Raw genomic sequence first — 27,371 nt, forward strand, 5'->3', positions numbered from 1 at the left:
TTGTTGGTACTGAAACTTCCATGAGGTACCCCGGTTCTATAGTCTTTCAGTGGATATTATAAAATTGATCAAAAGTGTGCAACACAGTGAAAAAAACCCTCCGACCCTATAGTATATCCACCGGAGCGACTATGCGTCAGGAATCACTTCTTTTACGGCATCCTTTCATCTTTTTTATATTTTCTGGTAAAAGAGATGAAGGCATCTTCGACCTATAAAAATTATATATTCATTCAGGATAACATTTTAAGTCGATATAAGCATTTTTGTCAGTTTGTCTCTCTTTCTGCGCAAAAAAATCTTAAACTTTCTAAACGTATATAAGTCCAAACTCTTGACTATTGACTATGATATGTATATTCTTGGCAGCTAGATGGTTATCTATTCATAAGATTGGTCGGAAATGCAAGAAATTTCGTGTTTTTAAGTAAGAAGTATTTCTATGGATTATATTTGTGGTCAACTAATTCGATATATAGCTATCGATTTTCACCTATTATAAAAAATTGATTTAATGAAATTAAAATTTTAAATGAAATTCAAATTTTTTTTAAAGGATTGGTCAACTATGTATATATGTATGTTATTTGCTATATACATGGCACATATGTATTATCATAATAGGGTATTTCTGGTCAGAAATCAAATTGTTTCTCAAAATAGCATTTGTAAGAGTGGAGTAAAGATGGTTCTTTATGTATGGATTGACGGCAAAAAAATAATTGACTATAAATCTAAATGCGGCGCAGCGCCATCCTGTATATATTATGAGTGTAGGACATAGCCCAAGGTATGTAGCAGCTTCTGCCAGGATAAAGTTGAACAAGTTCGTCATACGTTGATAATGAATTTTCCATCTCCTTCAGAGTGAGGTATGTTGTCTTAAATTCGTCTTGCAGTTGATTTTTGGAAATATTCACAGAAAGTTCAGAGTATTCAGTTAATTTTTATCGTTTACTCGTCTTCGTCAAGTAGCTCTTGGTATGGTGGCTTAATTCCGAGAGCTGAGTAGTTCTTATTCCTCTTGATGCGCATTCTTTGGGGTTTTTTACCAGGTATGCTGTGGCAACGCTTCCAGAATCTCAGATGTGCGATTTGCGACGAATGATTTCATCTTCAATGGTGGGTATGATAGCCAGGCTACTACCATTGTTTAATCTCACCATGCGTGGACCTTTATTTCATTGTGTCGTAAACCATGTTTGAGTGATCGTACCAGGCGACTCAGCAGCAGTGTTCCACAAAGCTCTAGCCGTTTTGATGATTATTGTTTTAGTAATGAGTGAAACCGAATGTGTTCCGCCTTCATGTCAAAATATACAATCAACAGCAGATGTATATGCCTTGGTTGATGCGTTAGATGAAGTACAGCCTGATGATAAAGTACAGCCTGTCTTTTACATTAGCTGGTGGTCGGTCGGGGCTCGGCAATGTTTGACTGGAGCTTCGTGTCCAGATCCATTAGCCATTACTGTTCAAACATGATTTTGAATTGAACCACAATCGGCAATAGTAAGCCATGAGGTCAAAGGTGGGTGCAACATCTGTTAGGATTTACAATTTAGTACAATTCGGATTTGATGTCAAGCCTGTCTTTTACATCAGCTGGTGGTCGGTCGGATTCAAGTTGATTTCAAGAACCTTTCGTGAATTTTTTTCAAGTTGGCTCCCAATACAGATAGTGGCGCTGGATTGAAGTTTACTGATACGTGGTACATGATGAATTGGATACCCACATTGCGAGCTGCAATTTGGCAAGTGACATTAATTGTAAACGCTCATTCTTAATTGCTATTAGCTCATTCTCGTTGTTCGTTCGTCCAGAATAATTATCGATGCAGTTTAATGTTGATTATTGTAATTGTGTGCCAGTTGCTCCAATACTCATACAGCCAGATATGTTACATAGGCGGTTCCATAAGTAAGGCGGTAATAAGTAAGGTACCATGCCAAGACTGATGAATTCCTGAATGAATTGTATATAATTTTCTCGTAAATCCTGAGTGCGCTGTAATCTTCTTTCTACACCCATGATGCTGGATTAAGTTCCTTGAAGTGTGTCTGCAAACTTCGTGTTGCTATCTTGAATAATTTTTTGACGATATACTTTTTATCGCCGTCCCTTTTTATATCCTTGCAGAGGGTACTATAATTTTGGTCAAAAGTGTGCAACGCAGTGAAGGAGGATGTCTCCTATGGTATGGAGATGCCGACCATCAGGATCACCTCCTGAGTCGATATGAGCATGTCCGTCAGTCTATCTGTCTGCTTCTACGCGAACTAGTCTCTCAGTTTTAAAGCTATCGAGTTGGAACTTTGCACACATTCTTCTTTTGTTTGCAGGCAGTATATAAGTTGTATCGATCGACTATATACTAAAGCTGATCCTAAAACTGATTGATCGGTTAGTTAGAAAGATGGGACTTGATGCAGATTCCATTTTGGATAAAAAAATCTGAGCTACGGATCGGATAACTACACATGGCACAACCTAGCTTTAAAAAAGTAACGATTTTTAAAATTGCTTAAAGCTGTTTCCAATCTGTTTCCACTATTTACGATCCGATGTATATATAATAATATAAACTGCTACCTAACTGCAAGGGTATATATACTTCGGCTCCACCCGAAGTTAGCTTTCCTTTCTTGTTGTACGTTTCGATTGATGCGAAGTATTGCCATAGAGTGATGATGGATCGACAATGTGTCTTTACAGCTAAGATGTGATCTTAATGAGAACGTCTGCAGTAACATTTAGAGAGTTGTCTGAATCTCTTCACTTGAGACGCAGTTGAATGATTCCTCAGGTTGCCTCTGCCTTGATGGAAGAAATTACTGATACCAGTATTTGTAATGATGTACAAGCTAGCCCAAGTGCGTTGATGTGACGTTTTGAAATGTATGTCAGCTCAGATCCACTGTCCAATAGTAATCGGCATCTTGTATATGTCCCATTTTCGTTCCGGACATATACCAATGCATTCGGTAGCGTGCTTTGGCGACGCCCATTAGGTTTTAGAATCCCTACAAAGCCTTGTGCGCTGGTCCTCCATTCTCGTTGAGGCTGTCTCACCCCTTCCTTTGTACTCTTTGTAGGTGCTGTAAAATCTTTCGCGTTTGCAGCCGATTGTACATGTAGTGGAGAATGACGCCGACTGCTTTATAAATTTTCTAGATCTTAAACAGTTGAAACATACAGATTTCTTTTTTGCCATTGCTCTTCGTTGCTCTCAAATCTGCGCCAGAAATTCCGCAGAACTAATCAGATTTGGTCCGTTCATGGTCCTTGGCGTAACTTGCGTGATTTCAGATTGAGGCTGTCCTCGATCTGTTTTTGGCGACGTGTTTCGGCATTCATTTTTTGTAGAATTAGAAACATGATCCAGCAATTACGTGTGTTTTTTGCAATCGTCCAACGTACGATCATTTTTATACCCTTGCAGAGGGTATTATAATTTTGGTCAAAAGTGTGCAACGCAGTGAAGGAGACATCTCCGACCCTATGAAGTATATATATTCTTGATCAGGATCACCTCCTGAGTCGATATGAGCATGTCCGTCTGTCTGTCTGTCTGTCGGTTTCTACGCAAACTAGTCTCTCAGTTTTGGAGCTATCGAGTTGAAATTTTGCACACATCCTTTTTTCCTTGCAGGTAGTATATAAGTCGGAACGGCCGGGATCAGTCGACTATATCCTATAGCTGCCATATAACTGATTGATCGGAAATGCCATAACTTTGGTGTTTTTTATGTTAGAGGGTTGAGACTTTCCACGCATGTTATATTTGAAAAATATATCCAAAATATCTTGTGTAAAAAATTTCATAAGGATCGGCCGACTATATCCTATAGCTGTCATAGAACGATCGAAATTGGCATAACTTTGGTGTTTTTTAAGTTAGAAAGATGGGACTTTGTACAGATTCTATTTTGGACAAAATAATCTGATTTGCCAAATTTCATAAGGATCGGCGGACTATATGCTATCCGATATATATCTAATAATATAAGATGCGTGGCGCCACCTAACGGACTGCGACTCAATTGCAAGGTTATATAAACTTCGGCTTCGCCCGAAGTTATCTTTCCTTTCTTGTTTGTTTTTTATTTTATTGATTACTTAATTATATGTATAAAACCATTACATTATACAATAAACATATAAAATAACAAAATTTTTTTTAAACATTCGGCATTGGGGTTAGCAATGCTATAGCCAACAATTCTCTTCTTGACCTTAATTTTCTTAAATAGGATATAATAAGTACAGTTATGATTATTATGACCAAAATTAACAAGCTATGACCTGACACATGATGAAAGTCGATATTTTTCAAATTTAAATTTTGTGCTTTCAAATTTTCTATTTGTTTGGCCAGGTGAGCTATTTCTTCTGTATAAGCCGAATCTAAGGCTACTTGACTTCCTTATGGACTTCTTCAACCTTTGCTAGAGGCCACCTCGCTGGATGGCAACTTTAAAGATACCTATTTGACCTTTTTTATATTTGAAGAATTTCTTTTCCATTGGTATCTTTGTTGCAAAGTATTTAAATAATCATCCTTCCATTTATTCCAAAAATCTCTTTTTATTATTTGGATGAATCTCCATCTATCTAAATTATTAATCTTCCCAATTTCGTCATTCGATTTCATCTAATAGCTCTTCCAATTAAATAGTCTTGCAATTAAGAAATGACCAGGAGTTAGCACCTCATTATCATCTACAGCTTCGCTGGATGAGTACGAAGGTCTTGAATTTAAAACTGCTTCTATCTAGCAAAGCAATGTAGACATTTCTTCATATGTTAGTACATTGTCCCCAATTACTCGTTTTAAATGGTACTTCATATTCTGTAACTGCGCTGCTATTTTACTATTTTCCCTAATGGCCTTTTCCAATTCCTCATCTAATTTTCTTGATGCTCCTACAAAATTTGTTCCATTGTCTGAATATATGTTGCACATTTTCCTCTTCTATAAGACGATAAGTCACTAACCACTTCTAAGTGGATAGCCTTTGCGGCTTTCAAACAAATACAGCAATATATCCTTTAAATGTTTTTTGACCGCGGTTTTTGGAGCATCTTATAAGGTATGGCCCTGCATAATCGATCCCCGTATTCATGAAAGGATACGACATGTTTACCCTGCAATCAGGCAGATTTCCCATTATTTGTTCTACGGCGATTTTGCGATACCTTGAACATTTTACACATTCCCGCAGTTGCTTTTTATACCCGCAAAAAGTGTGCAACGCAGTGAAGGAGACATCTCCGACCCTATAAAGTATATATATTCTTGATCAGGATCGATATAAGCTATCGAGTTGAAACTTTGCAGCCAGTATATAAGTCGGAACGGCCGGGATCGGTTGACTATATCCTATAGTTGCCATATAACTGATGGATCGGAAATGCCATAACTTGGTTGTTTTTCAAGTTAGAAGGATGGGAGTTTCAATGGGTTCCTCTTTGGGCAAAATAATTCGAAATGCCAAATTTCATAAGGATCGGCCAACTATATGCGATCCGCTATATACCTAATAATATAAGATGCGTGGCGCCACCTAGCGGACTGCGACTCAACTGCAAGAATATATAAACTTCAGCTCCGCCCGAAGTTAGCTTCTTGTTTTAATTTGTGATTTGAAACACAGGCTCCTGTTGCTGATACTCTACTTATTTCAGTGTGCGCTTTTGTTTTTGGCAACTTAAGTTTTTGTGCCGCTTCTTCTGAAATTAGAGTGCTTTGTGACCCATTGTCAATCAATGCTCTAAATTTCCCGAATTTACCATCTTGACCTTTAATCTGAACATACGCCGGGGCCAACAACGCTGGTTCAAAGGTCATGCATGTATTTAGATTTTCTACAATACGAGCATACTAGCTCGCTTGTAAATTTTGTGTTTGAAGTGTGCTTTAAACATCTGTAGCACACATTTAATTTTTTAACTATGTTCGATTTTTCTTGTGGACTTTATGCTTTAAATTTATAGCAAACAGTTAATTGATGCCCAGGCATTTTGCACATGGGGCATGTTTTGTTATTTGTGTGATTTTTTTGTATTATTTTTCTAGTTGGTAACTCATTTCCAACTGATGTCAACGACCTAAGCCATTCTATGACATCTTTCAAATTTTGGATGTCCTTTGACTTTTTTACTTGACTCTCATATTGTTGCAGAGCCTCAATAGTAAATTTCTTTATAATAATATGCGCAAAAATGCAATCTGATTCTTCGTCAGATTTGCTTTGAGACGCTTCATATAAATTGATTCATTTATAGAATCAATTGTATTTTTTTAAATGCCTATATGAGTTCAAATTTATTTTTGGAAGCTAAATCAGGCGATTCAATTTGTCTGAAAATATTTTTCTATTATTCTCATACCTTTTTATGAGCAACTCCCAGGCTGCATCATAATTATTGCCTGTGCCAAGCAATAAATGGGAGACCACATTTCGTGCTTCCCTTTTAGAGCACTTTTAAGGTAGTTAGCTTCAAGGATGGACTTAAATCCATTCTTGAATGCACTAGCTCCTTGAACGGCCTAGCTCAGAGAAGAGGCAAGGGGGTCAGTTACTTCCTAATCAGCATCACCGCCACACAATAAAAATTTGTAGACAGAGTTAGGAAGGGGGTTACAGTCCTTTGGAAGGATAAGAAGTCGAGACAGGAAACCTTGCTATTGAAGAACTAAGATGGTGAGGTTCTTCTTCTTGGCCCGCCCTACTTGTAAAGAATCAACAACGAATTGTTGCTGCCATTACCCATTTATATTGAAATCGTTCAGCTCAGGTGCCCATAAAATTATAAATTTACTTGAAGTAAATTACTTCATTTCAAATATCAAAATTCATTACAAAAACATAACATGTTACATTTTCAAGTCGAAAGATTTACTCACGCAACCATCCCTCGAAGTCCGCAGGCCTGTAGACGAGAGTGCTGGATGTTTTGGGTGTTAGACGGGTTAGATTCGAATTAAATTATGGAGTTTTGATGTACATGTTGCCAAAATTTTATCAATGCTCTACAGGAAAAGAAGATGAGTCTAGGTTCGATCCAATATAATTTACAAAAAAAATAATAAGAATTAGATTCTACTCAATAATACGCTAATCCTGGCACAGCTTGTCGCGCCTCTCCTGGTTGTTGTTGTTGAGTCGTCACTATGGACGAGATGTCTGCCGCAGCGAGCGTCGAGCTAGCCCATCACATGGTCGAGGGCGGCACATAAAAACATGAGGTTCTGCGCCGGAAAGTGAGGTTATGTCACCTCCACGCTCCTGGGTGGCCAGGTTCCAGCTACGCTCCTTATCTACTGCGGCCCCAATCACGCACACGTCGCCGGCCACAAACCTCGCCTATCGTAGTTCGAGTCTGGACCGGTTTCGCGCACGTTTAGGGGCTGATCGAGGAAAGCTTTTCCTGGATGCCTGGCCGATGATCCACGCGGTGGCTCCGCCGTAGACCTCTGGGTCGAAACTCGATCCAGACGGTACACACTGGTGTACCGTACTATACCAATTTCCACGTTTGGTGATATTCACTAGATAATTTGTGTTATAGACAACTGTTCACTTTGGCGTTTTGATCGCAAAAGAACAAGCCAGTTAAGAGGAAATTCGGTTGTCAAAATTGCCAGATAGACGGGGTTGCCAGATTGTTTGCCTTAACAGCTTTAAAGGGCTGTAACAGCGATCTGTTATCGACTTATTTTATTCGACACACCACTAACTATCGTCTACTAGCTATCGACTACAGTTTGTTTACATTAGAGTTTATCTTCTCTGTTTATTTTTCGTAGTAAAAAAATTAATATTCGTACCCTCACACCACAGGTTTTATCGACCTGATAATAGAAGGAGATGAAAGCTGAAAAAGGGTACTTCAAAGGTCTTTTGTATGAAAAACTCCTGACTCTTTTCCATTGTTGTCTTCGAGCAGATATAGCGACTGCCCTCTCTTCTCCTTTATTCTGGCCTTGATTCCCACAGGTGACAATTTTGCGTTTATATGCTTAGCCCTATATGCTTAGTACTTCCAATGTTCGATGTCGAGCACGTAAGTCGTAGTTGTTTCGGTTTTTCTCGTAAGCTTTTGTCAATCTCTTCACGAGTTCAGCTCGTATTCTCGGAAACTCGTCTGCTCTAGACACCTTGGCGGATCCTTCTGACAACATCTGGATATTTCTCAACAACCTATAATCTTTTCCATGAGTGAGCATGTGCTGGCCAAAGATTACATAGTAAGGGAATTCTCCAATGGATTGGTGAATATTATTTCTCAAGGCAGAATTAATTTTTCCTATATACAAGTCCCACAACCTTTGATCTAACCGAATATATGATCGTAGGGCTGCATTGATCGACCGGTTGACGCGCTCCGCCGCGTTGGATTGCGGAGAGTAAGCACCAGTGAAAATATGTTGGATATGTCCATGCTTGGATGTAAACGCTGCGAAGGCCTGGCTTTTTAACTGAGTGCCATTATCGCTAACCAAAACCTCAGGAGTTCCAAACCATACAAAAATCTCATCTTCTAAATAATCCATCACTACCTTGGATGTGAACTTTTTTTACTGGCCTTAGCCAAGTAAATTTTGAGAAATGATCTAGGAGAATTAATTTACTTATATTTCCATTCCGGGTTCTTGGGAATGGACTGACGAAGTCAATATAGATTCGCTGAAATGGTCTTTCACTTGTGACGAGCACACCCATCGTCGGTCGAAGACGTTGTGTCGGATGTTTACAGGTTTTGCAAATATCGCACTGCGCTATATAATTGCCCACATCTATCACCATATTTGGCCAATAGAAGTTTCTCCGAAGTCGCTCGAGACATTTGGCCACCACACCATGCGACGATGTTGGTTGGTCATGGGCAGACTGAATTACGCTTGCTCTCAATTCGCGGGGAACTAGAAGTTTGTAATTGCAACTTCTGGGTTTCCGCTAGCAAAGCCTGCTCGATAATATATATAGATATCCATGACTCGAAATCCAAGTACCCTGAATTTTTGGACATGGTCCCTTTGCTGAGGGTATTCCTCCGATTCGAATGCATCTGACTGCAAGTCAATCACTGGAAAAACGTGTACTTCTATCGCCAGTATCTCGGTTGGCTCCTCGAACGATCGTGAAAGGGCGTCCGGTACGACGTTTTGACTCCCCTTACGATGTTCGATTTTAAACACAAAGCCTTGTAGCTTAATCGCCCACCGGGCAAGTCTCCCGCTGAGGTCGGTATTAGTCATCAGCCATCGCAGGGCTGAATGATCGGTAACATCTGTAAAATTATGCCCTTCTACATACATGCGAAACTTCTTGATGGCAAACACCACGGCCAGACACTCTAATTCGGTAACCGTGTAGTTACGTTGAGCTCCTTTCAATTTTTTGGGACATGTATGCGATTGGACGTTCAGTAAGTGGGGCTATTATTGTTGAATACTGGGATATGAATCGACGGTACCAGCCGCACATACCAAGAAAACGTCTCAGTTGCTGTTGGGTTTTGGGGATAGAAAACTGAGATACAGCACTGACCTTTTCTGGGTTAACTTGCAGTGTTCCTTCACCCACTACATAAGGTATTTGACTTTTCGAAGTCAAAATTGGCTCTTCTTAATATTGATTGTAAGGCCTGCGTGGCGTAATCACGTTGCCACCTCTGATAGGTGCTTTAAATGCTCGTCGAAACTTGGTGACATGATAAGGAGGTCGTCCAAATAGACGAACACGTGGAATTTCATTTGATACGGTATTTCTTGGTCTATCAAACGACACATTGTCTGAGGGGCGTTGCACAGTCCGAAAGGCATACGTCTAAATTGATATAATGGCCTATTCGGGACGGTGAATGCCGTTTTAGGTCGGTACTGAGGGTCTAAATTGATTTGCCAAAAGGAATCTTTCAAAAAAATTTTTCAAATGCAGTGAACTGGGGGAAGACGGCTTAACAATCCTTCTAGATTCGGAATCGGGTATGAGTCTTTTATCGTGACCTCGTTTACCTTTCTAGAATCAGACAAATCCTGACTTTATCGGGTTTGACTATTAATACAATCGGAGATGACCATGATGATGCAGAGGCTTCTTCAATTACTCCTAATTTAATCATCCTGTCTATCTCAGCGCACAGAAGCTTTTCACGCGCTGGTGATAACGGGTAATTCCTTTGTTTGATTGGTTTCGCATTGCCGGTATCAATCGAGTGTTCGATTAAGTTCGTAATACCAAGACCATCTCTGTCAAATGACGGAAAGAAATCTATTACACCTTTGAGTCTGGATCGATCCACAGGTGATAGCATAAGTTTGGAAGAAGCTTCCACAAATTTAATTCGTTTACTTGGCTTCCTAAGGAAACAGAGATTCCAAATATTTCCCAGAAGTGTATTCCACAAACATCATCGAGTATGATCGATGGTACTATTATGAACCCAATTTCTGCATCAATGTTGTTATATTTCATCTTAATTGTGATCGTGCCGAAGGTGGGTTGATTTGTTCCATCTGCGGTTCGTACGTGGCCGTGAGCCTTGATGCATTTATATTTTCCTGAAACAAAATTTTTTAGCTAACGCTCCGCCGACTCCGCTCTTATTCGCACCACTACCTAGCAACGCTAAGTACGGTTTATTGAACACGACTAGATTTGCGTACGGACGGATGTCATTGCTTACTTTCGGGCATCCGGATTGGCACGGTTGTCGCCTGAAAGTTTCCCGATTGTTGGGAGCATTTTGGGCAAGTAGGCTTATAAATATTTATCGCGCCACACCCGCAGCAAAAAACTCGATGAGGCTAAGGGCAGTCTTTGAATCAATTACCTAACGTGTCACAATTCCAGCATTTCGTTCGATTCTCATTTCGAATCGCCAAAATCTGTGGTTGGTTTCCTTGCAAAGATTCTTCGGGCTCTTCGTCTAAAGAAATCTCATTTACTTTTCGTCTTACCGGTGGGTAACGTGAACTATTTTTAGCTCTTAGATTGTTGAAGAACTCTTCATGACGGTGACAGTACTTGCGAAAAGCAGCTACAGTTGGGGTTTCTATATGTAGAAGGTCGTGTCCTAGGTCAGATCTTAGGTTGTTTCTTATTGTCTGAGCCAACTCTGAGTCTGAAAGGGGTTCCGATAGCGCATCGGCGATGGCTAGGATGGAGTCAAGGAAATCGTCGAAACATTCGCTATTTCCCTGCCTTCTTCTACGCATCGCGGCTCGAATGTCCTGATCCGATCGTTGGTCTTTATATCGTTCCCTTAACCGAGAACAGAGTAATCGCCAGTTCATCTCCTCTGAACTCCTATGGCATCGCCAAAAGAAGGTTAGAGCTGGGCCTACAAACAATAAATTCGCGTATTGATACAAAAGATCAAAGTTCCCATTTAATGAGCGACGTGTTTAAAGTATTGACTCGATATATAAAATCTTCTACGGAAATGTCTTTTGGTGAGCCGGAAAATTGTAAACTTGAAATTTGGTCAGGTCGGATGGTGTGGTTCTCTCTACAATTCTCCAGTGAACGATTGTCGGATATATTATGGTTACCTGATACATGATTATCGAAAAGCTGACTTTGTAATGGGTCGGCTGTCGGTAATTCCGAATCCCACTCAAGTGATTGTCTTTGAGAAGTAGGTATGTTAAGGTTTTGCATTGCCAGACGTATTTGTTCTGATAATGTCGAAGAGAGTTGGGTTGGGTATGCTTCTCAAGCATTTGTTATGAGTTCCTGAATTCTACCTTCTGAAATGCTAGTCGCTCTTTGCGAACCTCCGGCACGTGGTGAACGCTGAGCTTGTGAGGTGGTGCTCGGACGATTACTGGATACGGTTGTGGTTGACCTTGTGGCAGGTCTGGTATTCGGACGAGTTCTAGGAACGGCACCTGTTCGCGAGTTTGCATTGGATCGTTTTGAACCCTCAAAACTTCTAAGGTAGTGTCTTGTGATCCCCGCTTGCTATTATTGAGCTGCGAAGATAAGCATGGTAGTCGACAATTTGGACACGTTTTATTTTGTAGTAACCATACAGTTACACACGTTCGATCAAAGCGGTGTTGACACGGAGTTTTGACAAATTCTATCTCGGCGTTGGTATCATTGCATATGGAGCATTGCACCGACTCAACGGCCAATCTTGAACTGTTTTCAGGACTACGCCGGACTGACATTATTTCGATCTCGATATTCAACAACAACTGAAAGATAACGAAAGTTGATTGAGAATAATTCAATTATTTTCCCTATTTAATATCGGAATCCTGAATTTTATGGGATATCTGGGTCTTATCCTTTGCTGTATCGATTTCATTTAATATATTACAAGGGTTTCTGTATGTCTCTTCATATCTTTATTGAATCTAAAACAACCTGATGTGCTCGTTGCAATAAATGAAAGAGTATACTGCTGAATATTCCAACCAATATAATTTTCAATTTCATTTAGGCAACTTACTGACAATAATAGAGGGTGAAAATTGAAGCCAAAATATTGAAAAATAAGGTATTGCTGAATTTTCCAACAATTACAATTCTCGAATTTGTGAATATTTATGGTTTGATGAGTTGATTAAGGCTAAAAAGGAGTTATTGCTGAAACATTCCAGCCAATACAGTCTCGACTTCTTGTTCCTTAAATACATATATAAACAAAAAAGGATATTTCAAGAGAAACATCTTTCCTAATCCTTAATTTGTTCCCTGGTCTGGTTTTGAGGATTTCCCAAAACACAGCAATCCTAGAAGAATCAAAATGAAGGGTTTTCTGAAACTAAAGAAACTTGTTTGGAAGGCTGACTGATAGGATAGGTTAAAGGACAGCTCGTGAGAGCAGGGGCTGCGATTTGGTGTTTTGTATGTTGCTTAGCTAGATGTTTTGCTAGCCCCACGTTGGGCTAGCCCCGCCATTTTATGCTGTGACGAACACGGTGTAGTGGATACCGATTGGTTGCATACTCTGCCTACGGGAACGGCCTTGCTCAGAGAAGAGACAAGGGGGTCGGTTAATTCCTAATCAGCATCACCGCCACACAATAAAAATTTGTAGACAGAGTTAGGAAGGGGGTTACAGTCCTTTGGAAGGATAAGAAGTCGAGACAGAAAACCTTGCTATTGAAGAACCAAGATGGTGAGGTTCTTCTTCTTGGCCCGCCCTACCTGTAAAGAATCAACAACGAATTGTTGCTGCCCTTACCCATTTATATTGAAATCGTTCAGCTCAGGTGCCCATAAAATTACAAATTTACTTCATTTCAAATATCAAAATTCATCACAAAAACATAATTGCTTCTTCTTCAGACTGCATGCTTAACACTTTTATTATTATTCTACTTAGCGACATATTGGTCGGCTCACCTGGAGTCTTTTTCCGCCACAACCACAATACACGTGCAGCGGCGAACGCTAGGCACATCCCTTCTACCTTTTCTAATCGACTTACTTCGATTTTATTATTCATGAGCTCAATGTGTATTTCAACATCTTCTCTGAGCTCTATTATTTTGGGCATATATTTATTATTAAGCCCTTCAATATTTATTAAATCGGACACTGTTCTACTCTGCTGAGAAACATTTTTAATTCCTTAATTCTTATCGGGAAGGTTTCAGCTTTCCTTTCCTGAATTTCTATGTGAGTTTGCTCGAGGTTATCCTCGAGATTCTTTATAGCACCCTCAAGCCTAGAAAAGAGCTCATCCTGGCCAATAATGTCTTTAATTTTTTCCTTTGCGGACTTAAATTTTGAAAGCATGCTATCGAAATGATTTTTTGTAAAATATTCGTGCTCTACAGCACCAAGTTGAACTAAATGATTATGGTTCTTACAGGTTCTAAGCTTAATATTTTTAAGTGACTCCCTATCCCATTCTAAATAGGCATTTTTTGCGAGAAGCGCCTCTACTTGCTACTTCTACTGGTCTTCTATAATTAAAATTTTTTCTTTTCTCGACATTTTAACTTTTTTTTTTTTTTTTTTAATTAAAATTAAATTTATGTTATAAAACTAAAAAGTTATAAAACTAAAAAACCAAACTTGCCGATGGCTATAATTGCTGCTGTATGTTTTGATTATTTTGTTGTCGCTGCGCTGTTGATGCTGCTTCCCCTTGGAATGTTTTCACTGCTGCTGGCTGATGTTGCTGTTGATGTTGGTGTCGCTGCGGGTGTTGCTTCTACGTGGGTCACTGTTGTTTCGGCTGATATTGCTCCTGATGTTGTCGCTCGGATGTTGCTTCTGCTTGGGGTATTCACTGCTGCTGTGATTGATGTTGCTTCTGCTTATGTCACGGCTGATGCTGATTTTTGTTGATTTTGTTTTTTGTTTTTTTTTAAAGTTCTATTTATTTATTTTATTTTTTAATTTCTTTTGTCCACAATCACTTTTTCAAGTAATCACAATTACTTTTTCTTTTTCACTTTTCCGATGTAGGGCCTCCGATACGCCAACACACAAATTGTATCTTTTATATATGTATATTTTTTATTTCGGTGTCGTTCCGAAAAAATAACACGATAGAAAGAAACAAAATATTTATTATTGTTTTTCCTTTCTATTTAATTATGCTCATTGGGATTTATATCCTTACCTCTTGGGGGGAAACAAAAGAGGACTACGATTTTTAAAACTGAGCTCTTTTTTACCCAGATCGCAGCCGTATTTTGTAGCTACCCTGTACTGAGAATTTTAATTTTTTTACAGCCATTTATAGGTTCCAGTCTTTTAAACCTGAGTCTCTTACCAGAGGGGGGAAAATGTCAGGGTGTCTCGATGGACCAAATATTAAGAGGAGCTCCTTTTAATAATGGTGTTACTCCAATGAGTTCCGATTCAAAACTGTTTTTATTTCATACAATTTGTTAATTGAGATTAGTTTATCTCATCGCGAAAAAACCGAAAGACAAAAAGGTGGCTGTAATTAAATTATTGCAAAAAAAACGAACGAATACGAAAAATGCGTGCACTCTTTTCAACGTTATAAATTCGATTATATATTCATATCAACAAAAACTTAAGCCTAGCTTATCTAGTGCGGCGAAGCGGGGCGAATTCATGGGAGAGCGCAAGTGAGAGCTTTACTTGCGCTCCCGCTCCGCCCTAAACTAACTCATACTAGACTTTATAACATTTCACCTAATTATCTACATTAATTATACACCGGCCCCGTTGAAAGCCTTCCTTAGGCTTCAACTACTGGCAACCTCGCCTCGCTCCTCTACTCGTCCTGACGTCGGCGACCCTGACCCTTCGGTCCGCGCCGGCGTGAGTCTCGACGACCCTGGCGGTGATCCACTGCTGGGGCGGCTGGTTGTCCTCGGCGACCAGGACCAGATCGCCCTTCCTGGCGTCCTCCTGCTCCCGCTGCCACTTCGACCGCGCCTGTAGGCCCAAGACGTACTCCCGGGACCAAAGCTGCCAAAACATTTGCTTGATTGACGAGACAAGCCGCCATCGCTGCAAGCACGTTAGACCCTGCTAGTATCCGGGGTCCGCGGTGCTGGTGGGGTGATGAGCGGCCCGCCTGTCAATAGGTGCCCGGGAGTCAACGTCTCGCCGTCGCTTGGGTCTTGACTGAGGGCGCCCACTTCGCGCTGCCCACCGCTCGTAGGAGTAGGTGCTTTGCAGACTTCACACCTGCCTCCCATAGTCCGCCCATGTGGGAGGCCCGCGGCGGTATGAATGCAAATACGCATCCTTTTCTTGATGCGTATTGCCGCAGCTCGTCCGCCTCGTCCTCGATTCACTGCCGCAGTGCCGCGAAGTGGCGACTCGCTCCGATGAAGTTCGTCGCGTTGTCGCAGTGCACGATGCACGGACATCCTCGGCGCCCAACGAACCTTTGGAAAGCCAATAGAAAGGAATCAGTTGACAAATCGGAAACTACTTCTAAATGTACTGCTTTAGACGCAAAACAAACAAACAGGGCAATGTAAGACTTGCATGGTGGTCTACCACGAATTTTCAAGGTCGTTTCAATAGGGCCACAGAAATCCACGCCACATATGGAAAATGGGCGGAGAGCACGAACTCGATCTAAGGGTAAATCTCCCATGATTTGAGTCATCAGATGAGGCTTGCATTTAAAACAGCGTATGCATGACCGCACTATCTGACTGCAGACTTCCTGCGCGTTTACTATCCAAACGCGCTGTCGTAAGAGACTCACCAGTGCTCGTGGACCCACAATTCGAAAATTCGACTCGTGCAAGTATCGGACGCAGCTCTGAACAAATTGAGAGCGCTTCGTCAACAATACTGGAAACTTGGCATCGTACGAAATAGGAGCATTAGCTAGTCGCCCCCCGACCCGCAACAACGAAAAGGTAAGCCCAGCCTGAGAGGTTTCATGGACAAACGGACTTAGCTTCTGTAGGCTTGGGCTAACAACAAGATTTTTTCTAACATTTTTAATTTCTACTTGATACTCGTGCTCTTGGACTATCTGGACAATTTTATTAAAAGCGTCTTGATATTCGCCAGGTGAAGGTACATTATCAGAAGTAACTACTAATTTTTTACACTTCTTTATAAAGCGGACCATGTAAACGAACACTCGCAGCAGTTTTAAGTGAGAGGAAAATCCTACTATCACTTCCAACAAATATGAGGTAGAGACCATTGCAGTCAGTCCGACCGCACTCTTCTTTGCTTCCATCTGCAAAATCTCTGGTGACGGATCAAACCGAGGGCTCGTTGGCCACTTATCTTCCGGCTCCGTTAAAAACGATGGACCTGTGAACCAAATTGATTCTATCGTTTCCTTTACGTCTCCACCTCTTGACACAATATCTGCCGGGTTCTGTTTAGTTGGTACATGCCGCCACGTGCTATCCTCTGACCACTCTTGAATCTCAGCAACTCTATTTGATACGAACGTTGACAACGACGATGGATGGGAACGAATCCAATGAAGACAAACTTCCGAATCTGACCAATATACACTTCGTTCGATCGGTGCTTTGATAAGAGGTTTTATTTTGCGACAGAGGTCCGCGAGAAGGTGAGCGGCACATAACTCAAGACGGGGGAGCGTCTTTGTCTTGAGCGGCGCTACTTTCGACTTTGCAGTCAACAATGAGACTTTACTACCTTCTGCAGATTTGCAGCGGATATAGACGCAGGCTCCATAGGCTCTCATTGATGCGTCAGAGAAGGCATGTTATGAATTCGGAATACATTTTCCGAACATCGCCAGTTAATCGTCGTTCTAGGGCAAAGAACCTTTTGATGTCAAAATCTTTCGACTTCCCAGGGCTGAAGGGTTTTCGGCGAAAGGAAGTTTCACAATTAGTCTTCCGTCTTTTAATCGTTGCAGATTTCTTACAAAGTTTTCTCACAATGTACCTCTGATGGAGGTCGATGTTTCTTTTGGTTGTCCAAATTATCTAGCTTCCAAAACCTTTCAATCAACGCGTCAATTTCATCATCAACGCAGACACCACATGCTATGAATGATAGAGTTTATGATTTCATTCATCCTGCTACCATCCATCCAAGTTTCGTGTTTTGTATCATGGCTCCATCTCTTCTTGGTTGTCTTCCAATGCCTTCGATCTGAAGCTTCTTATCGTCAAGTTTTAGTGACAACATTGATGTTAGTCGCTCAGTGATCAAATCAGGCTCGAAATTTTGCTACTTGTCGATTATCTGCCTGGAACGCTACCTTTGCTGTCGCAAGAAGGTTGTAATTCTTGTTAGCCGCTGCACCGACAGCAGGGGATTGAAGGATTCCAGTGGATGTTTGTGGATTCTAGGTGCAACAGGTGTGATGCTTTTTGTCGCACTTGAAACAATTCCTTCCTCTTTATTCCTTTGCTTTATGGTCGGTCTTAAAAGAGTTTACACTCATTTTTTGTTTCTGTACTCATTTTAATCTTTCGGATACTGCTTTTGCTCGGAACTCCTCACATTTCTATAAAGCGTAATAATAGCGCAATGATTGTCTTTCTGACGTATCGTATGCGCAAACCAGATTTTTTGACTCCTTTGTAAATGATGCCGTTATCTTTCCTGAGCTCAAGACTCTAATTCTCTGCTCTAGAAACTCCATCGTCGTTTGTTGGGACTGTATCTCTACTGAGTTCCCGATTGTCTGCTCAAATAGACCCCTGTTTGTCATGTCAAGCTTATCAGTAGGCAAGACCACCAGAAACGCATCCCATGTGGACACATTGATGCCTAGTCCCTTTAATGAAACAAGGGTTCCTAGTGTGGTTATGTACAGCTCCTGTATTGATTTGGCACTGTCAGAGACTAGGTTCTGATGAAGTAGCCGACGAATACCTGCATTCACAATGAGCCGAGGATTCTCATATGGTCCAACTATTATACGCCAAGCATGTAAATAGTTGGCCTCATTTACGCATTTCCCGTCTTATCGTTTAGCCATGGGGGAATTGCTCTTGAACTTGATTTTCTACTTGTTCTTAAGCCTCTTCCCTCCATCTCTCGGATTTGATCGCATCCATATCGTGCCTTGCATTAGTTCGGTTGCTTTAGAAAGTTTTTTTTTTTTTTTAATTAAACTTTGCTTTTATTTATTGGATCTTCTCTTAATTTTGAGACTAACAATAAGTTTTCAAATCTTAACATTAACATTTAACTAACAGTAGACTAAGACTGCATTCTGGTTGCGCGTTCCTCAAGACGGTCGCTGGGTGGGTAGGTCATTGCGACGAAGTCGTGATTGGTTGCTCAACCTTGTTAGACCTCTCGCCAGGTGGTTAGGGTGCGACAATAGCTTGCTAAAGTACTTTTCCATCTGTTCTGCGATCACATCTTTGACTGGAAGAATCTTTAAGTCGCGATGTATGTTTTCGTTGCGAACGTACCACGGTGCCCCGGTGATTGTTCTCAAGATCTTCGACTGAGCTCGCTGGATTATGTCAATATTGCTATTGCTGGCATTCCCCCATAACTGGGAGCCGTACATCCATATTGGTTTAAGTACCGAGTTATACAGCAGGACTTTATATTCAAGGCAAAGGGGAGACCGAGCGTTGATAAGCCAATGAAGGCTGCTGGCTTTTAGCTTTAGGTGGGTTCTTTTAGCTTCTATGTGCCGACGCCATGTGAGTCTTCTATCGAGGTGTACTCCTAGATATGTTATGCGTAAGGGGCGGGCAGTTATGCCTATTCAAGGTGAACGTAACGTGCTTGCATTTTTGTTCGTTTACTTTAATTCGCCAGTCTGATAGCCATTTTTCAACATCCACCAGATGAAGTGCTAGCTGCGCAGTTGCTTGCATCGGGCATTTTGAGCGGCTAAGAATAGCTGTATCATCAGAAAACGTAGATGTTGTTAGTCGTGTGCTTGTCGGGATGTCTGCTGTGTAGAGAACATATAATGTTGGTCCGAGTACACTTCCTTGAGGAACTCCGGCTCCAACAGTGAATTCGTCAGATATATCTGTGTTGCACCTCACAGCAAATTTTCTGTCGTAAAGGTAAGACTCTAAAAGCTTGTGGGTATTACAAGGGAGCATTGTCTTGATCTTGTACATTAGACCTTCTAGCCAGACTCTATCAAATGCTTGAGAGACATCTAGAAATATTGCGGTACAGTACTCGCGTTTTTCGAATGCATTCCGAATTTCTGCTGTTATCCGGTTGACCTGCTCAATTGTTCCGTGCTTTTCACGAAACCCAAACTGATGTGACGGGATTCCTTCCTGGATCCTTAGGTATGTGTTTATTCGAGTCAGAATGCATTTCTCAAAGAGTTTAGATAAGCATGAAAGTAGGCTTATAGGTCTATACGACGTGGGAATTGTGTGGTCTTTTCTCGGCTTTGCTATCATTATTGTTGAGCTATCAGCGTTTTGATAGCGGCCGAATTAATAGACCAGGTTCAATTTTACAAATCAATTTATTATGGGTCAATTTAACCCCAAAACAAATTCCGCGGCCGGTCCAAAACAATGCCGAATTACAAGTACTAAAACCTAAGAGCTTGCGCAGAAGCTCCACCAAAGCTCCCAAACTGCATGCGCTACAAAAGAACAACAAAGCGCATGCGAATCTGGGAGAAACAAAGAATATGGAGCAGCTGATAACGGGCAATTAGTGGACCGCTGCGGCTGGTTACACTGAGAGAATAGAAATAGAAATTATTATGATTTTTGATGCTGGCACAAGTCCCAACATCCTCCCCCCGTTGAATTCCATCTTTCAACAAAAAATCCTTAGGGGCATGGGGCAGCTTCATCACATAATATTGCTGATGATCTCAAGGTCCATAATTCTCAGTTGCAGGCTGCCGTGTCCATCCAGATCCAGAGAGCGCTCGAGCCAAGCGTCAACAGAGTGGCGAGAGTGGAAGGAAACATCTTTCCGAAATTGCGCGTAGGCGCACCTTTCGATTGCAGGATCGGGAGCCTTCACGGCTGGAGCAGCAGCCACCTTGGCAGCTGCAAACGGCGGCAGCAGCGATGCGGACGACCTCCCCCCATTGGAAGGGTGCAGGCTAGAGTTCAGAATGGAGTCAGACCTGGGTGCTGACTTAATCGGCAACGGTGACAATAATCCAAATCCCGAGCCAGATGAGGGATTAAGTTCAGCAGCTTCAGAAAATCCATCGCAGACAACTGCCAGATGCGACGTTGAAATAGCGACCACGGGGGGAGCGGTGGATAGCAGGGGCACTGATGAGACGCAATTGGACACGTCTGGATATCGTGATCCTTGTTCAGGTTTCGCTCCAATTTAAAAACCTGAGAACCCGATTGGATGTCGCAGTCCAGCGGGTAATCCTGACTGCATGAGCGACGCTTTTCCAACAGACCATCCTGCACCTTCACCACCGCTATGGTTGGTTCTGCCATTGACGAAGCAGTGGGACCATTGGGGCCGTCGAGACAAGTGGAGTGTGCAGGTACCCTCATGGAGTGCTTTGCCATTCCCACCTGAATGTCAAAGCGCACATCAGCGGCAAGCTGGGAGAACTTCCAGCATAATTCACTCCCAACTTCAACAGAGCTCAATCGCTCTAACTCATCCTGGAGTGTGGTAAATTTCTTGCGCAACGCAATTTCCAACGGCTCCAGTACCATGATGGTCAAATCTTCCTTCTGAACTGCAGCCTTGACCTTGTTATGCAGGGCTTCCATCTCCTGGTAGGTCACCTCTGCTCTTCGCCGCAAAAGCCTTTCCCTGCTTGCAGGAACCGAGGCACTAGCTACATCTCCAGACTCCATTATGCAATTTGTTTTTGTGCAAGGTGCAATGCAATGGAAACAACAGCAACAAGTTTTCCTTTGCAAGGTTTCCTTTAAGCACTTTAATGATCACAAATCAATTAGAGCGCGATCACGTCGGGGTCACCAATGTTGAGCTATCAGCGTTTTGATAGCGGCCGAATTAATAGACCAGGTTCAATTTTACAAATCAATTTATTATGGGTCAATTTAACCCCAAAACAAATTCCGCGGCCGGTCCAAAACAATGCCGAATTACAAGTACTAAAACCTAAGAGCTTGCGCAGAAGCTCCACCAAAGCTCCCAAACTGCATGCGCTACAAAAGAACAACAAAGCGCATGCGAATCTGGGAGAAACAAAGAATATGGAGCAGCTGATAACGGGCAATTAGTGGACCGCTGCGGCTGGTTACACTGAGAGAATAGAAATAGAAATTATTATGATTTTTGATGCTGGCACAAGTCCCAACAATTATTATAATTGACTTTTTCCATCTCGCTGGAAAGTGGCCAAGTTTTGCGATGGCATTGAAGAGCTGGGTGATAGTGCAGACGGCGCAATATGGAAGCTCAATGATCATTTTGGGAGTTATGAGGTCGCAGCCTGGTGATTTTTTCGGATTTAGTTGGTTTTTGATGATATTAGCGATTTCGTTTGGGCGAAACTCGATTGGTTCATGTTGAAGCTGAGGCTCATATGGTAAAGTCGGCAAAGTAAAGGCACTAGTGGCCGGATTTGGTTGGAAGATATTTTTAAGGTGATTGGCAAACGTGCTGGCTCTGTCTGCATCGCTGCGCGCCCAGCCGCCTGTGGGATTTTGAATAGGCATCACGGTTTCTTTCGGTGAGCTTAGAGTTGGGTGAGCTCTCCATAGTGAGTGTTTTGTACTAGAAGATGACAATTGCTCTATATAGCGGCGGTGGACATAATCTTCTTCTTGCTGTAGGGCTTTAGTAAGTTGACGTGAGGCATGTCTAAAGCTTTGCTTAGCAGATGGCGATCTGTGGAATTGCCACTCGCGACGTAAACGCCGCTTTTCGAGGACGAGCTGTTCGATTTGTAGATTTGTCTTTTTATTGCTTTGTGTATTTATAGTTTGCGATGTTGAGGCTCGAGCTGCAGAGACGAGTACAGACTCAAGTGAATTAACAAAGCTGTCTACGTTGGCTTCATCGTGGAGATGAGGACTTAGCTCAATGTGTGAGCTGATATATTTTCTGTACTTAACCCAATTGGTTTTCTGTGAGGTCAATTTTAATGGTTGTTCCAATGTTCCTGGATGTCGCAGTAGAATAAACAGGACAGGCGAGTGATCAGATGAGAGATCCGATAGGCAATTGGCGCTTATCAGATTTTTAGGGATGTTTTTGGTAATCGCAAAGTCTATTAAATCTAGTAGTTTCCTTGGGTCTGCCGGCCAGTATGTTGGTGTGCCAGAAGAAACATAGTCGAGCTTGTTCTTGGCTTTGATAATTGCATTATAGAGCTGCTTCCCTTTTGGAGTCACGAGACGGGATCCCCAGTGTGTGTGCTTGGCATTGCAGTCTCCTGCTGCTATGAAGTGGTCTCCAAGTGTGTTGAAAAACTGCATAAACTCATCTTGAGCTATATTGAAGCGAGGGGGTCAGTATACGGCGGCTAGTGTAAGTTGGTTGCCAGTATTTAGTTGTATATTTATAGATGTGGCCTGTAGGTAGTTTTTAGCAAATTTGTTTTGATAATGGTGCTTTATGCGGCTTCTGATTAGAATTCCAGTCCCACCATGTGCTTTACCATCTGGATGATTTGTTCCGTAGAATGAATATCCTCGTAGTTCAAAATTGTATTTGTTTGTAAGGTGTGTTTCCGAAAGCAGCATTACATCGATATGATTGTCGAGTAGGAATTGAGCTAACTCAAGTTTATGTTGCGAAACGCCGTTAGCGTTCCACGTAGATATCCGTAGGAAAGCCATTATTTGGATTGTTGTGAAACCAGCATTTGAATCAATAGATTTTGGTTTCGCATTAAATCTTGCATAGTTGTGCGCATAAACGACATAAATTCCGTCAGGCTTTGTTGTAGGCTGCATATCATAGCTTCAAAGTTGCTTTTTGGCTGCTCTGTTGGTTGATGTTGCTGAGCCGTGTTCGGTTCTTGATATGCTGATTGCAGAAATGAGCTTCTTGAGGCAGGTGTCGCCGGTCCTGATTTTAAGGCGCTTGCGTATGTCACATTTTTGTCAGAGTTAATGGGTCCTAGTGAGGATCTGGCTGCAGTCGAGAAGAAGACTTCAGGGTTTGATCTGGACGCCGTGAACTGTCCATTTTGGGTGCGGGCAGCTATTCCCTTCTGGTGGATGCGACTTTTCAGCTCCTTATAGACTGGGCATCCTCTATAATTAGCAGTGTGATTGCCACCGCAGTTGCCGCACTTTTTCGAGTTGCTGTCATCTTTGCTCGCTGGGCAGTGTGCGGAGTCATGAATCTCTCCGCAAACTACACACACCGGGCGCAGTTTACAGTATGACCTTGTATGGCCATATTCCTGGCAGTTCGCACATTGTACCGGGCCATTGCGTTTGTGCGGTTCCTCAACTGTAATTCTGCGGTGCAGCAGGTACTGAAGATTGTATATTGGGTGCACTTCGTATTTCTTCAGGAGCTTGGTTTCTGGTTCGAGCTCAACCTTAAAGAGTGGCTGCGGCTTTCTATCCCTGTTAAGGATATTAAAGACTGTCTTGGCGCTAAAACCCTTCTCCTGTAGCGCCTTTTTTATCTCTGCAGGCGTTATTTCGGGCTCTATGCCCTTAAGTACGACTTGCAGGCCCTTGCTGCTTTTTAGCTGATATGTGTAAAAGTTCTTTTATTCTCGGTAAGATATTTTGATAATACTCTGTAGTTATCTTCAGACTTCATTTGAACTTTTGTTTCTTGAATGTTGCCCTTTACAAGGGGTATTATGTGGAAGTTATCCTTACCAATAAGCTCAATAATTTTGTTGACAAGAACATTTTTCGCGTATATAGATAGGCGGAGGTTTTGGCTTCCTTTTCTCAACTTCAGTGGATTCGCCCGCCTCAACCTCATCGGCGTCTGCGAAGATTTTAAATCGGTTTGAGTTAATGGGCGTTTCTTTTGCTGCTAGGCTAGCATTGCCACGGGTTATTTTGCGTTTGGATTTGAGGGGGCTCAGCTTCCTTTTGATTTGGATGTAGCGATCCATGCCAGTCTGCACAGCCGGCTTAATATAGTCATTGTTTTTGTTTTGGTTTTCGGGCAGCGCGGACGTATTACTATTTGCGCTGCTAGCTGATGACGTCGTTAAATGCGCTGTCGATACAGTTGCGGTTGTTGTTGTTGTTACTGTTGACGTCAAAGAAATTGAGGTGCTAGTTACTGCACTCTTTGGCTGCAGAGACATCGATGGTATCGAGGGGGAGCAGGAACGCGCTCTCTCACTCTCTACGTTCAAGAATTCGTTCAAGTTGAGGGTAATTGACCGCGCTTGATCAGAGCTTGCATGGTTTTCGGTTGCTTTAAAAGAGAAGTACGCGTTGTTTCTTTGTACTGAGAGCCGTCTCTCGTCTTGCTCACGTTGACGTTGTGTGCGAACGTCGTTTAAGCTCATTGCAGTCGAGGTTGGTTTAGTTTGAGTTTTGAGAGTTGTGTTTTATATTAATTAATTATTAATTAATCAATATAAACATTAGCGATTTCATCGCAAAAAGCGTCTTTTCGCGTTATTGTAGATTTCTTAGACCAGTCACTGCACTTTTATGATTTTATTGAATATTTTTTCCCGGAGCACAATAAAAAACACGTCTGCATGCGACGACAGTCGGCCGAATTTACTCTTTAGAAAGTGGCGGAATATTTTTCGCAACTGATTCGGAGGTCCTCAGCATACTTTATGTAGCTTTCGGTTCTATCCGTTCTATGAAGTTTTGGATCATTTTCAACGAATCTTTCCCAAGCCTCTTCGAGAATGGATAGTTTAAAAGTCATTTTCTGATTGAAAGTAAAGAAAGTGCCTTTAATTTTCGATTCGGCCCATCCTTTTTATAATTCCAGATGCATCTTGAGGTCCTCTGACCAATTTCTTGCCTCATCAATGTCTGGGTCTATTATGATTTTAGAGGCAATTTGTTCCCTTTCCATCTTTACTTTCTTCGTTTCTGAACGTTGGGAATTTTTTATTTGCTGCTAGCGTGCTAGTAGATGGATGCACTCCGACTCGCTACCGGGAGTGGTCGAAGAAACTGAACCCTTATTTGTTATGGATTGAGGGAAGGGTGGTCCCCTTATTTACCGATTAGAGGGACAGCGTCACACTGTTGTAAAGATCAAATTTCTTTTCTAGGAGTAGTCTTCCTGAATTCTTCCTGTATTACGGAACGTTCCTCTCTGTTTGTGTTCGTTTGGGGATCCTGGGCTTGCAAATTCACGTCGGGGTCACTAAAATGTTAATCTGTATTGATTAAAGGAAGCAAATTGTATATAAACCGATTGTTGGTTTATTGCCGTAACTTGCACTTGAAAAAATTGGACGTGGAGACATAAATGAGTTTAGAATAGGTTTTGTCTGGGAAAGGTTTTATTACTATAGTTCAATATTTAAAGCTAATTTGGTACATGGAAATTGCTTAGGTGGTAAATTAATGGAAATATAGCAAAACAAAAAAATGATAAATTAACAGTTCAAAAGTGTGGATCGTGTTACAATAGTTTGTCCACTGCATGTCAGCAGTTCTTGATGCTGTGTCAGTATGTTGTTGGTGTAGTGTTTCGTTTTTTTAAGTCACCGTTCTTTATATAGGCTATGACCTAATAATTTTTTTATTATGTATTTTTGTTATTATGTATACATTTGTGTTCTTTTGTGATTTAATATAAAAAATTGTTATGACCTAACAGGTATATTTTGTGTTGTATGTCTTTTCTAAAATAAGAGTTATGGTTCATAGTATTGGAGATGTCTCCTTCACTGCACACTTTTGACCAAAATGATTATAAAAGCTAAATCCTCCATATATTATGTACGTATGTATATATAAGGTTATTTTTAATACAAATTTTTTATTTTAGGAACAACAAATAAATTGGTATCTTATCAAGAAATTAAGTTGGGCGTACACATTTTGGATAAAATTTACATCGACATGTTATCTAAAAATAGTGCTCCAATTACTGGAAAAAATCTCCTTGATTCTTGCAACGTTGTTGTGTTTCCTTCTTTAAATCCGGATCATGAAGATATTCAAATAGATGGTGACGAGTCATTGTCGTCTACTATGGATATAAAGACAAATATAGATAAGGATGGCGTGGACATGATTGGATTGGACACCATTCAGAATTATTTAAATGTATTACGGTCTCTTGTCTATAGTAACAAAAAGCCGGCTTATTATTTAAATAGGGTTTTTAAACTTTCATGTGCGCAAATGAGTTTACAATACAAAAGTGCGGAATACACATTAACATTAACGGTATTACATCCAAAGCAAATGAGCAAGTCGACAACAGAGCAACCATCTTTTTATAATGAAGGTAGTGTTAAGAGTTCCAATATTGATGCAACTTTCCATTTAAACAGCGATGTGGAAACTAAAGATAATAATCAAGCTTCAGGTGGGTTTTAATAATTTACTTATTTTGTTTAATATTAGTTACTCTTTTTTCAGATTCAAGAATATTTTCGTATTCGTTACTTCACCAAAACGATGTCCAAGAACCAAAATCTCACATTCACTCTATTGTACACAAAGGTAATTAATAAAAGCATAAAACAAATATAAATTTCATTGAATGTAATAATAAATATAAAAATATAATATATAATAATATAATATAATAATATAACCTAATATTTATGATTTATAATTAATGTCCTAGAGGATAGTAATATTATTCCATCCAAAAGTGTTCAGCAAATGAAACTATCCTTTTCTATTATAAGGGTATTATAATTTAGGTCAAAAGTGTGCAACGCAGTGAAGGAGGCATTTCCGACCCTATAAAGTATATATATTAGACTTCTGCATGAATGCATCCAAAACGGCAAATGAATTATTTATTCTAGAAATGGGTGTACTTTTTTTCTGTACGGTATATTTGGGTGTGAGTGAGCTGGGTAGTATAGTGCTCTCACTCATTCCATAGTTGTACAGCTATTGATG

At 41.0% G+C, this 27,371-nt stretch overlaps 1 protein-coding gene across 4 annotated transcripts in view; it reads left to right on the forward strand.

Annotated features, from left to right (window-relative positions):
• Positions 1 to 27,371, forward strand: part of LOC6503326 (calsyntenin-1) — a 49,671-nt gene that overhangs the window by 15,452 nt on the left and 6,848 nt on the right. For all 4 annotated transcript variants that reach the window (XR_006507921.1, XM_014903798.3, XM_032456080.2 and 1 more), the window contains exons 7-8: positions 26,278 to 26,823; positions 26,877 to 26,960. Coding sequence is in view for 3 of the 4 variants with exons in the window: in XM_014903798.3 (XP_014759284.1) it covers positions 26,278 to 26,823; positions 26,877 to 26,960 (630 nt within the window). In the remaining variant the exon portion in view is untranslated. The remainder of the gene's footprint in view (positions 1 to 26,277; positions 26,824 to 26,876; positions 26,961 to 27,371) is intronic.

This window comes from Drosophila ananassae (assembly GCF_017639315.1).
Source record: "Drosophila ananassae strain 14024-0371.13 chromosome 4 unlocalized genomic scaffold, ASM1763931v2 tig00000071, whole genome shotgun sequence".
Lineage (NCBI taxonomy): Eukaryota > Metazoa > Arthropoda > Insecta > Diptera > Drosophilidae > Drosophila > Drosophila ananassae.